The 13,043-nt window shown below is 41.6% G+C and overlaps 1 protein-coding gene across 2 annotated transcripts in view; it reads left to right on the forward strand.

The window, feature by feature from the left end:
* oxr1a (oxidation resistance 1a) overlaps positions 1-13,043 on the forward strand; it is a 75,177-nt gene that overhangs the window by 55,271 nt on the left and 6,863 nt on the right. Inside the window, exons 6-10 of one of the 2 annotated variants that reach the window (XM_008279185.1) lie at positions 1,167-1,351; positions 2,878-3,539; positions 6,073-6,238; positions 8,950-9,115; positions 12,231-12,311. In XM_008279185.1, the coding sequence (XP_008277407.1) occupies positions 1,167-1,351; positions 2,878-3,539; positions 6,073-6,238; positions 8,950-9,115; positions 12,231-12,311 (1,260 nt within the window). The other variant, XM_008279186.1, reaches the window with a different exon arrangement.

Raw genomic sequence — 13,043 nt, forward strand, 5'->3', positions numbered from 1 at the left:
TACGTGTAAATGTGGGTTTATAAGAAAAATTCAAAGAAAAATTATGCACTTAAAATTCCAGTGAAGCTGTTCGTTGTTGTTTACCACCAACGCGTAGTTACTCAGCTCAAAGATCCAGTGCTTCTTTTGAGAGTCAGTAATTTAGACTAACATTTATACAATACAAGAAGTAATCAAATAAACTTTCAAATACTCCACATGAGCAAAGCAGAATCAAGCAGATAGTTTGTGAATCATTATAGTTAATAAAATATCCCTTTGCTGCTCCTTCTATCATTTTCGCAGCAACTGGACAATAAATTTACCAAAAATAAGCTGATTTTTTTTATAGCTTTACATTTCCAGTTTGCAGTAGTATTTATTAATGAGTAGTTAAAGAGACAGGATGTAGATTTTTTTTTTTTTTTTTTTAAACAAGTACAGAAAATACTGACACTGTGGGCACGTGTGTGGGAGGATATGAATAACCCTGTAGACCTTATAGACATTAAAAGAGAAGCTCTCCTGCTGACTGTTACTCCTTGAAGTGTTGTAAAGTGAATTTTCTAAATTCAGGATCTTAAGAGGTCTTAAGTACAGCTAAATGATGTGTCTACGTCTTCTTAACCATCTGATCAGGCCATTGTTTCGACTTAGTTCCTAGAGTTAAATTCTAAATTGCAGTTTTGCTACATGTTTAAGGAGCAACATCAGTAGTGAGTCTTAAACAACAGGTAAGAAAGCCAACATACATGTCCTTAAATGATACATTTCACCGCTGAACACACACTTACTGGTCAGATTAATTGTGTTTGGTTTTTGGTTTGATTCAGAGTAGAGCAGCTACCAGGGTGTCCTACACTGAAATAAACACAACCCATTTCAAAGTGTGTGTTTCTGTCCAGGCAGTTGCCCTGCTCTCACACACACAGATCTATGGTATTGAACCACTGCTGATTCACTCCCAGGTACCAAATGAAAGCACTGAAGTGGTCAGCACTCAATAACTTCTACTTGATTTAGGACATTTGTGGTCTGAAATAGATTTAGCGTGTAGTTGTTTGTGTGACAGGGGTGCTTTTTGATTGTCTTTCGTGGCAGATAACATACTAAGTTGTTCCTTTTACTTAAAAAATGTTCTGGTGGCTGTCATTGTTATCTGTCTTTATTTCCTGCGTTGCGGTCAGGGTGCGGTGAGCGGAGTACTGCTGGTGACACCCAACAATATCATGTTCGACCCTCACCGCATGGACCCCCTGGTGCAGGCCCATGGGTGCGAGGAGTACGGCATCATGTGTCCTCTGGAGGAGGTGCAGTCTGCCGCCATCTACAAGGAGATCACCGACCCCAAGATCAGAGAGGCTGTCCCAGAGTAAGACAAAAAAATAGATCAACTGTATGTACAAGCTCTGTAGTAGTAGCAAACGACTTCTCTAATGACAATGCTTGTAATTATTTAAACTATCATCAGCTTTAAAGGCCAACACTGGGTTGTAGGTGTGATTTATACCTACATACACCCTTATTCTTATACTTAGAGTTTATACCTTCCATGTGTCTTTCTCTCACTCTCAGCCTCACAGAAACGCAGCAACCACACTGTAATCAATGTTATTCTCTGCTGCACTCGTAGTCAGATTGCATCAGCAGCCAACCAACAGTTTAATTCTTTTCCCCACATACCAAAATAAAAAGGAAACGGCAATTACACCGGGGTTAATGAAGTGTGCCTTCGCCCTCCTACATTGTGATTGCTCACCTCTTTATGCTGGAAAAAGCATCCACTTCAGAGGATTCACTTGTGCTTCCTCCCACAGATTTGTCTAGTTCTTTTTGTTTTTGCTTCACATTGATTGTTTTCGTGCTGCTGAAACCAAATGCATGCGAGTGACAAACATCGTGTAGCATCATGGACTCTGTTGAGTCATTTTTTCCCTGTTTCTTCTGGTGGTAGCAGGGTCTGGGCAGAGCTATGTTCAGCTGGTTGAGTGTTGCCCATGAAGCAGTCATTGTGCTAGCAAATGACTGGTTTTTGTGCCAGGCCCAGCTGTTTTCTCAGCTGTGGTCTGTTGTCTGTGTCTTCTCTCTCTCTCTCTCTCTCTGTCTCTCGTTCTCCTTCTCTCTCCCTCTCTCTCTCTCTCTCTCGCTCTCTCTCTCTCTCTCTCTCTCTCTCTCTCTCTCTCTCTCTCTCTCTCTATGGTTTGGTTGTATCCAATTGTTTAGTCTAGTTGCATGCAACCTCTTTTTGAGTTTTTCAGAAACTAGACATGAACATTTTTCTGTGTGCAACACTAATTTTATCCCTTGCACAGTGAAATAAAATACAGTTCGGTATTAGAGATATCAGTAGTTATACAGTTCTTGAATAATCACAAAACACAAACATAGTTCTGTCCATGCAGATGTGTTCAGTGTCTGGTCTTGTGCTGTACTTCTATGCAGTTGGGATTATCTGGCACACATCTTTTGATATACATTTGGTGGAAAAAACAATAGTAATACTTGTCAGTGCAATAACATACAGTGCTACCACAATCCTCAAGCTGGCAACACCTAAGTTCCAACCTTGAGGTTTCAGAACAATAAACTACAAATCAATGAGTGACATCACAAGGGTATGTCCACCATTTTAGTCTATAGTTCAACCCTCCATACCTGAAACACCTGCATCTTTCAAACTCCATGGTCTGGATCTGCAACAGAGGCTTTGCAATATCGAGCCTAAGCCAAGTACAGGGTTATTTTGTCAGACTTTACATGGCTCCTCAACAACAGAAGACAGCTGTCTTGTCTTTCTTGTCTGTAAAGTGCTTTAAATGTAATACAATCAAAAAGGTCAAATCATTCAGATATTCCTTTTCTTTTGACTCTCTTAATGCTCCATGTTCATGTTTCCAGTGACCTGGAGCCTCTGCCAGCTGAGAGGCATCCCTCCCAGCAGAAAGACCCAGAGCAGCGCCTGAGGGAGCCAGGGGCCAATGACAGCGGCAGCACAGCCCCACGCAGCACCGAGGGCTCCATCTCCGAAGACGTCTTCACCGAGTCAGAATTGTCCCCCATTCGCGAGGAGGAACAAGCGTCCAGCGAGGACCTCCGTCTGGACAAGTCCTCTGGCGCTTCCACGGAGTCTGTGCAAACCATCACCCAGGTGGAGGCTGCCAGCTCCCAGGCCTCAGGCAATGCCCGCAGTTCAGTCAGCCAGCCGGAGGGGCCTGCCGCAGCGAAAGCAGAGGACAATCCACCAGACACTGCCACAGAAAATGATAGCCAGTCCCCCATGGGATCCAAGCAGCACAGTGTAGAGAAGCCACCAAGCACACCCACTACCACCACCAGCAGCAGCACTAGCCAGGCCCAGGGTCCCAGCAGCACCTCTCGCCCGGGGTCCCAAAGCTCAGCCACTACTGGTGCCATTGACACCACCTCCATCTCAGCCAGTCCACAGGGGGATGCCAACCAGGGGACAGATGTCTCCAAAACGGACACTATGCAACAGGGCAAGGAGGAGAAGGAGAATGCAGAGCAGATGCAAAAGGACGGCTCGCAGAGCTCTGCAGAGGGTAAACACGCTTACTGAGTTACAGTTAGGAAACATATCATTTGTACCTCGGGGTGGAGGTACAGAATATTTTCATGTGATCAATCTGGCCTTGTGTTGTCGCTTAGCTGCACCTGTACATCCATATTCGTTTGAAGACTATCTAAGTGAGTTTCTCTGTTCTCCAGCTGCCTCAGAATCACTTCTCTCATGTTGGGCCCTGATAACCTTTCCATTTCCACTCTGCCTTGGTGCTAGTAATTGGAATGTAAAGACGAATGGAAATGGCATCCCCTCTGTTGCTATCAGCTTGTTGAAGCTAGACGGGCTTTATGGGGCTTTATGCAGCTCTTTGATCTCTGGTTCTGGTGGTCTGGGCCACTCCTCTGGGTGATAAGCTAAAGCCTATCAAACAGCACAATGCAATAAACACACCTGGCCCCCAAAGGGGAAACACAGTAACGATTAAACCAAACATCAAAACGCCTTCTGAGATAGCATTCAGAGAGGTGTTATTTATATTTCACATCCTTCTCTGGCTTTGCTTTTATGTGCATTTAGACAAATACCAAATTCCACCTACCTGGTCTAAGCTTATGTTGTGTTCGTTGCCATGTTTAAGATGAAAGGACCATACCTGAGGTTTTAGATGTTTCAAAACAGCTTCATATCAAAAATACCTTCAAAGATGCACAGCAGCAAAAGAAAACATCAGTTATAACATTCCATGCATTGCAGATAGCATATGTTTGTGCAAAATTGTAAATAATAATAACACACATTCACTAAATGTAATAACCTTCTTATTAAAAAATACCTAGAAACTAAACATATTTGACCATGATTTATACAAAATGATGATCCCTCTCATCTGCCAGCTTTCTTTCTATCAAGTAGCCACTTCCAAACCTCAGTTGAACCTTCCTGACCACATTTTCCTACACTTCAACCTGCTGCATATTCATGCACACCAAAAACATATATTTAAAGGTGCACAATATTGGATGTTTTCCAATATTTTAAACAATTTTGGCTGATGCTGCTATATCTTTTTTTCACCTAATTGCAGGGAACATCAAATGGCAGGTGCAGATATAAAATGTAAATGTATACATTAACTGGGAGAAAACTAATTAGACTTGGATTAGTTTATATTGTCGTATTGGGTGCTTGCATCCCAACAGCAATCACTTCAGTGCAAGAAATCACGACTACCTGTCATGATTTTCAAAGGCAACCTATTGTTTGTCTTTGAGGTTTGATTTTATGACAGCTTGCAAGTGTAGTACTTTTCAGTGCTATGCTTTGAACTCACAGATGTCAAGGTATCCTTAAATGTCACCAGCAAGAAGTTTCACAGTAGTCTCTCCTCTGAACTATTTTACCACACAGTGATAACACTGTTTTATGTAACTTTATAAAGGTGCCAAAATGTTTGCTCTAATGGATTACCTGTCTTTAAAAAAAAAAAAAAAAGCAGGCTGATCTTTGTAGAAGGACCAGTGAAATATACAGTTAGTTAAAAAGTGCAGCAGCCTTGTTATCTGACAGAGGCCTCAGTCTGTCACACTCACTGACTCACTTGTGGCCATATAACCCACTGTAGTTAAACATGGGGTTGTGATTTTGAAAAGATTTCTCTCCCTATGAAGAAGCCTAACAAGACAGTGGGAGAGATTTACCATTTTCTCCCTGGCAATTATTGTCACACAGAGAGTTGAGCTGCAGAAGCAGTTCTAATTCATGGGCATCTCAGCAGGGCTGCCCTTTATTCTGTGCACATTAGCACAGCCCACACAAGTAACAGCCGCAACTTTTCAAAAACAAGCTGTTTTAATACCAAATTCATGCATTTTAAAATAATATTTGTCCCGCTTAGCTGTTTGCCGAAGCAAATTCATGATATTTTTTTGGTCATGATTTACCAGTGACGTGGTGTCTGACCAAGAGCATGTGCCAGTGCAGTGTTTCTGGCACCGTGGTCTCATTCGGCATCTTGGGCCTGTGACCTTCTAATCAGCTACTGATAATGTACCACAGGCAGACAACTCAGTGCAACTGTCAATTACAGCGTGCTACTCCATTTATTTCTGTCATCTGCTGTGTCTCTGCCACAATATGACTAATGCCAGCTGAAGTAGCCAGTAAAGAAAAGCTCGAAACTAGGTCACATAAATGAAGCAATTATAATAAAGAGTATGCAATTTGTTTTTTCAGCTGGCAAATGTTTGATAGAGAGCAAAATGTTATTACTGAATTGCTGTACATTTTTGTTTGGTTCAGCGTCTGGTTAGGTTATCTTTAAAATTAGCTTTGAAGAAGGGAAGTAACAAGCCTGGCATCCTATCAACACCTCTAAAGCTCACTAAAATGTTATTTCCTGTTAGTTTGAGTTAAATCCAGAGCCATGCCAGTTAGACTTTAGGCTAAACTGTTAAGCTTCATATATTTTATGTTGCTTTAATAGTTTATTTTCCAGAACATTACCATTATAATATCTATTTGACCAGCTGATTTGTATGCTTCTTTGACCATGTGATCATTTCCTTGTCCAGGTACAGGGTCTGCCGAGAGGCGGAAGCACCGCTCTCACAAGTTCTTGTGTCTGCGAGTGGGGAAGCCCATGAAGAAGACATTTGTTTCCAACGCCAGCGCCTCCATGCAGCAGTATGCCCAGCAGGGCAAGAAGCATGAGTACTGGTTTGCTGTGCCGCAGGAGAGGTCAGTAAATCTGCTACACCTCCCACAACTCCTGGGCAGGATGTATTTAAACACAAGCAAGTAATGTTTGTAGTAGCCTGCAGTAAATAACAAGGTTGAATATCATACAACCTGTGCTGTACCGGATATTATTTAGGAGGTTTTAAAATGGAAACAATACAAGTGAAACCATAAGATTCTATTATGTTCCTAACAAAGCACAATTGCTGAAGCACTTCACCTGCAGTCCCTTTAATATTTGAAACCAATCAAACATGCATTCTTTGTCAGGTCTGACTCCCGCTGCGGCTTCTGCCCATTTCCCTGTGCTGCCTCTGCTAGACAGCAAGATGATTTATTATTCATTCACTCTGCAGGGAAACAGACACACTTTATTTCTGGACTGGGACACACACACACACACACACACACACACACACACACACACACGACGGAGGATCTGCTAAAGCATCTCACCATGGGTTCTTTCTAAAACTCATGATTTCTATCCTCAGAATGCGTTTCACTCGCAAATGTGTTCATGAACTTTTTCTGACCTGCAGTGAAATTCATAATGTTTCACATCAACTGAAAATCGCCTTGGTTTGTTTATATTTTTTCTTAAGTTGGGTCACTCAGTCTAGATGTACAGTTGCCAAGTCAGCAGTAGTCATAATTACATTAGAGCTCTTCACACTGGAAGGAGATGCAAGAACAAATGGGCTTCCTTGTAAGTCCTTGTAATATGTTTATGTGGTAAATTAATCCCAATTGCACTAATAGCCTAACTCAATAAGTCACTCTTGTTTGAAAAGCCATTCATTTGAGCCACATCTAGAACTGACTGGAAACAGCAGAGTCACTGTTTTGTGTGGTTACGTTGGATGTTCTTTTCCAAGTGAATAAAGAATGGGACAGAAAAGCTGCACAGCACCGCTCCTGTTTTCAGCACGTGTCTATAGTTTTACAGCAGCAACACACATGGTGCTCTCTCAAGCTGCTAATCATATTTGAATCAGACAAACAGGCGTGTCCTTTTTAGTTAGTCATGGTACCATAAATGCCTCATCTTGCAATGTGTTGAGTGCCTGATTAAAGTAATGACTCTGAAATCCCCCTCTCTTCATTATTCCCTATGAACCTAAGTCTTGCTTGTTAACGCTTTGTTGTTTTCATCCACAGGTTGCTTAGCTACAGCATTTCCCACCTGATAACAAGTTTCCTGAGATGCCCGTTGCTCTTGGGGATAATAGCGCAGGGATTTGTCAGATTCAAAGCTAGTATTAAAATGCAGGGCTCATACATGTTACTGCTTGTGTTACTATTCATAACTAGCCCATCTTTGCACTCCAAGCAGGCTAAGGTGTGTGGGAGAAGTGATCAGAAACCTTTCAGACAGACAACACAGCAACTCTCGCCTTTTTTCTTCAGATGCTGTTAGTCTCTCTGTAGCTTGACCTAGATAGGAGGTGACCCGCATGATGTGTCTTTAAGTGTCTTGGCATTAGTGTGGGAAGAAAAGGAGGCCTTTGAATGAGCCATAACCAAACACGACACTGAACGCAGCTCTTTCATGTCTGCCAGCCATAGCAGTGCATGACACAGGCTGTGCTCTCTATTTGTTTGTAACTTCTTCATAAATTATTCCATGCTGTCATATCATCTTCTAAATCTTTTACAAAGTTGAGGTGGCTTCCTCCTCTGATACATGACTAAACAGCAGGAGAGGTGGAGGGGCAGAATTATAGTCACAATGCTGGAGAGGCGGACAAGTTAACCACTACCGTCTTAAAGAAACTGAAAGGTTGAACTTTAAAGTCGTCAATCAATATTTTCACATTAACAGTAGATCACACTGCTACATTTAATAGGTCCTGCGTGCTCCCTCGGTTTTACCGAGCATTTTTAGCATCTTTCAGCTCATTGTTTTGGTTTTCCGCCCCAAAACTTTACTGTTTTGATTCAGTCTTGGATCGTAACAGCCACTTTTCCAACTGCCCCTCAGCAGAGATGGTGGTCACTAAAAGAGTTACCAAAGCAAAGAATATTAGGCTTAAATTCCTTGGGTGTCTAAAAACATGACTGCAAATACATGCTAATGTTTCTCTGTCTTCTTGACAGTAACACGTTTGCCTGTACAGGTTGATCATATGTGAATGTTGTGCTCACAGTTTGTTTTACTTCAATTAATACAGATTTAACTGTATATTTTATTTACTTTTAAGAGTATTTGCTCCAAACTCAGGTAACCACACTTTAGCACAAAGTGGTAGCTTGTGTTGAAAAATATGACGGCAGACAGTGTCACACAGGCTAAGCAGCTTTAACAGTTTAGCAGAATGGAAATAAGTGAAAGATTCCTGCTCTCGTTTAATGTCCATAGATGTTTAAAGGACTCCTTCACAGCCTTTTTTGGGGAGTTTTGAGAATTATTTAGTGTGTGAAATATGGAGTGATTCTCAAAACCTTTGGTGAGTTTATCAGATGAACAATTTGCTAATTATTTTCTTTCAGTTTATCACGGACAAGTACATGATTATTTTTAATTAAGTCAGAGTCTCAGTGTAAAATGTCAACATTACTCACTATTGGCTTTTACTTCTCTGTAAGTTTTTAGGACTGGTCTGGATGTTTCGGGACACCTGAATGACGTGTCTCAGATGATAATTTTTCTTAAATTCTTGCAGTACGTAGGAGCCAATCCTTATTCCTTCCTGTGTTTCCTCCTCCAGATCAGACCACCTGTATGTCTTCTTCATGCAGTGGAGCCCAGACATGTATGGTGAGGGGGTCAGGGGGATGGGACAAGAACCCGGGTTTATGGTTGTCAAGAAGAACGAGGTGACAGAAACAACTGAGGATGAGCCCATCACTGACCTCAATGTCAAGGAATGGGAGGTAAGGTCTATGCAGCTAAAACTGTTCCCTCACCCTGCTTAAAGTGCACCTGTTGTGTTGTCTCGAGCCTCAACCACATGGATTAAGTGCAGGTCTCCACTGTGCTTTAATCCATATCCTGTGAAGCCACAGTTTTATGTGGATTAGTTGTTAAGTTTATTGTTATCTGTTAAATCAAACATTAAGTAAATTTGTTAATTTGCTTTCATTATGCAGTGCATAGTGTAAATGTATTGTGCTGATCTTGTTTTGTAAACCATTTGAATTGTGTAGTTGTGTATTCTGCTTCTATATTTTGCACCTTTGTTTACCACTGCATATTTCTTGGTTTAATGGTAAATTTCTGTGACTTTGTATTACTTGTAAGTTTTGTAAGATGTGGACACACTTGCTTTGCTTGGAAATGCGCTTCTCTGAACTTCCAACCAAAGTGTTTTGCATGTTTGTGTAATTGTTTATTCTTCTCAGTGACTGTATTGTAGTTCCATCACATGTTGTGTGACTGTCACTAGTGTTGGTCAGTATTTTGCAACTTCTTTTGCTGAATGGCAAAAGACTGACACCATTATGAGCACCTCATGCTTTTTGGGTTATGTAATTCCCAAAAAATGAGACACTGATGGGGGTTCTTCCTTCTTTGTCAAACTAACCCTCAAAATGTCGCAATTGTGGATTCACAGAATGTGGATGTAAGACTAGGAAGTGTAGATAAAGGTTGTTCATGTAAATTTTCTGTACTACATGAGCAGGTTGGTTCAGCCTGCAGAAAGTAGATGGGATTTTGTCAAACGAGACTGTTTACTAGCCTGTGGATAATGAAAAGGATGCATTCATTGTATGAAGAAATTGATACGATGGAGGCAGTGTCCTGCATTTAAATTTTAATGTAAATGAATGATGTAGGAAACAAAGTGGACTGATTTGTTTGTCCCTGGACTTCTGGCAAACAGAGGGTGCATGATCCATTACATCTGAATAAGTAAATAGGAACCTGAACCATGAATTTTAAGGAACACCTTTTTTTCATAGAGCTTTAGGAAGAAGATAGATGTTTTACTAAGAAATAAATTTTTGTTTAATGCAGAAATTGACCTAATTAAATTTTCCGGTAAAGTTGGGCTAAATTTTAATTCAGTTAGGTCATTTTTTGTTACTAGAGGAAATGAGCTGTCAGATTCTATAGGCACACACCTCGTGGGAGAGTGGTGCTACTGTATCTTTAAATTCTGTCAGTTGTGGGCTGGTTCAACGGTTTTTGTAACCAATAGGAAACCGGGTTTCCTCTCGTCCTCGATTGTTATTGGACCTCAGCGATGCTCCTCAGATCCTACGGCGTTGAGACCCCTTTGGAAAAATGATTCTATTTTAGTCAAGCAGGCTGCCAGGCTTCATACCAACTCCGGTTGCTTGTCTCGGGGCTACACAGGGAGAACTTAAGGATCTGTAATGTGACTTTCCGGCTTTAACGTCGCCCAGTAAGCAGGAAATGTTTTCTAGGAAAGTGAAGGACCAAGAGAAACGGCTAACCCCTAAGTATACCTGTGTACGTTGCTTGTACTTACTTCAAGCTTTCTGTTTATAGCGACGTATATCCTTGAATGATTTGTTGTTGTTGTTAGCAAGCCATGCTAACTCGCTAGCGAAGCTAATTAGCCTGCTAGCCCTGTGGCCGGACCGGTCCAGTTCAATGACTGCTGTTAAACAAAGTGTCTACTATCTGAGCACTATTTGTCAGTCAGGGTAGTGCTCCTATTCGTTGTCTGTCGTTTTGGCACCGTGTAATGGGATGTGTGTGGCTCTGTGTGCTGTGTGAAAGTTTCCAGAGCTAGGTGGCACTTCAAAGAGGCTGCCCCTTTAGTCACACACTAATTTATTTAATGTTACATTGCCAGGCATTTTTCTCAGTTATCATGTATTCTGCTGCTGGTTGAGTGTCTGTCAGTTATCTGCGTGTGCTGCACTCAGCATTAAACACATTGCTCACATCCATATACTGACCTTTTTCCTGACATTGATCACTCCTTATCAGCATTACATTCACGTTAAAGAGTCTGTTTTTGCAGCAGCTTCTGAAAGCTAGCATGCTACTAGCTTAGCCGTTTTAAGGGCAAAATGCTCAAAGTGCCTTTAGCTGGAGGTGAAGGGATGCAAGGATGTATTTTTTATGAAGGCTGTCGTTTATCCTTTCTGATGCATTATTGAGACCTGTAAAGAGGTGGCTTGTTACTAGAAAAGTTATTTACACCAGTAGGAACAAGGTTAGAAGAAAATTATCTAAGCTATAAAAAAAGGGGAAAAAAAAGGAATTGAAAGCAGCTTATGTCATCTGCTTCATGACAGTGTTATTTGATTAAATAAGCACAGAAATAATGCTTATTTTAAAGTCGATTTGTGTATATAACTGTTTGTATGTCTGGCTTTTATGTTTGTTTGTTTGTTTATCTCATGCACAAGGCTTTTATCTTTCCTGTGCTAAGTCACAGTAGGCTATTAAACGGCAACATTTGTTCAGTGGCAGAACAGAGGCAGCAGCTCTCGGTGGAGTGTGCAACAGCGTGGGGTGTAACTTTGCTGGAATGTAGCCATGTTTAGTAGGCCATTGTGTTGGTCTGTCTGGGTTGTAGTTTGGTGAACTGTTGTTCCTAACAAACAGGGAGCGGACTTGGCAAGTATTGTTGTATCAGTCAGACCTCAGCTGTTTTTGTTGGTAATGTTGTATGGTCGAGCGTCAAATTGCTTTTCGGAGGAGCCTTCTCGCTCTCTCTCTCTCACTTTGCTGCAGTGTTATGTCCATCATTTCGTCTGAGTTCATTTTTAGTATAACTGAAGCCTCTGATATTAAACATATTACACAAACATGCAAAATAACTGAGTGCTCTGAAAGACCCTGCCCCCTCCAATTTCAGCCAAAGTAAACAACAGTGGCCTTTTGCCTTTTCGTCTATTTATACAAACCTCTACCACCTACCTTGTTGTAAAGAGGAGTGTTAAGTTTGCTGGAGTTGCACTACTTGGTGCACAAACTGCCTTTCAGAACTGATCCTTTTCTCCCCATGGCCAGCAAAAGAGCTGGCAGAGTTTTATGTTCCACCTGTTCCTGTCTTTGTACTACCAGGTAGTGTCTCTGACTGAGTACCACCGTCGGATCGATGCGCTAAACAGCGAGGATCTGCGCTCGCTCTGCAAACGACTTCAGGTGCCCTGACCAGCCCTATGTGCCCCTCTCTCTGCTCTGCCCAGCACTGCTGCTGTCCTCACCAACATGGCCACCTTTAGACTCCCCACTGCAAGCTTTAGCTGCAGTTGATGTTGCACTACTAACAACAGACACACAAGTCAAGATTACTTTCAGTAAACATTATGAGTTGATTAGTTTCAGCTCACAAAACCTCTTCAAAACTTCTTGGACCACATTAAGTGAAAACAACATTTGACTGAACATAGTTTATATTGCTCCATTACAGAACGGTTGGCTTGTTTGGAGTGATGAGGTTTTCACGTGACGGCAACCTTATCTCCTTGTGTCAGGCTTTCCTTCTAAGACTCAGTTGACATTTTTAGTGCTTCAGCTCACTAGATTAGTCTGGTTAGAAGGTAGTTACTGCTAGCTGTTTGTGCTGGCTGTAGACCGATTTGTAGATTGTATATAGGGCATGCAGAGATGGGTGTTTCTGAAGGAAATCCAACTTACTCTTTGGAAGAAAATCACCTGCAATGCTTAAATGAGCTGAATGTAAAGAATATGGCCTTCTTGAGGACTGATCAAGAGATGGTCAGAGGTTTGAATGACAAAGAGATGTTGTGTTGGTGAGAGGGTGGAAGTAAGACTCCCCTGACAGGGTGAATGATGTTTTCTAAGGACAATGCAGGTAGGCCCTATTTGAATGAGAACTGAAACATGAGAGCATCCCAGCCACCAGTGGCCAAG

The sequence above is a fragment of the Stegastes partitus genome, unplaced genomic scaffold (genome assembly GCF_000690725.1).
Source record: "Stegastes partitus isolate 25-593 unplaced genomic scaffold, Stegastes_partitus-1.0.2 Scaffold146, whole genome shotgun sequence".
Lineage (NCBI taxonomy): Eukaryota > Metazoa > Chordata > Actinopteri > Pomacentridae > Stegastes > Stegastes partitus.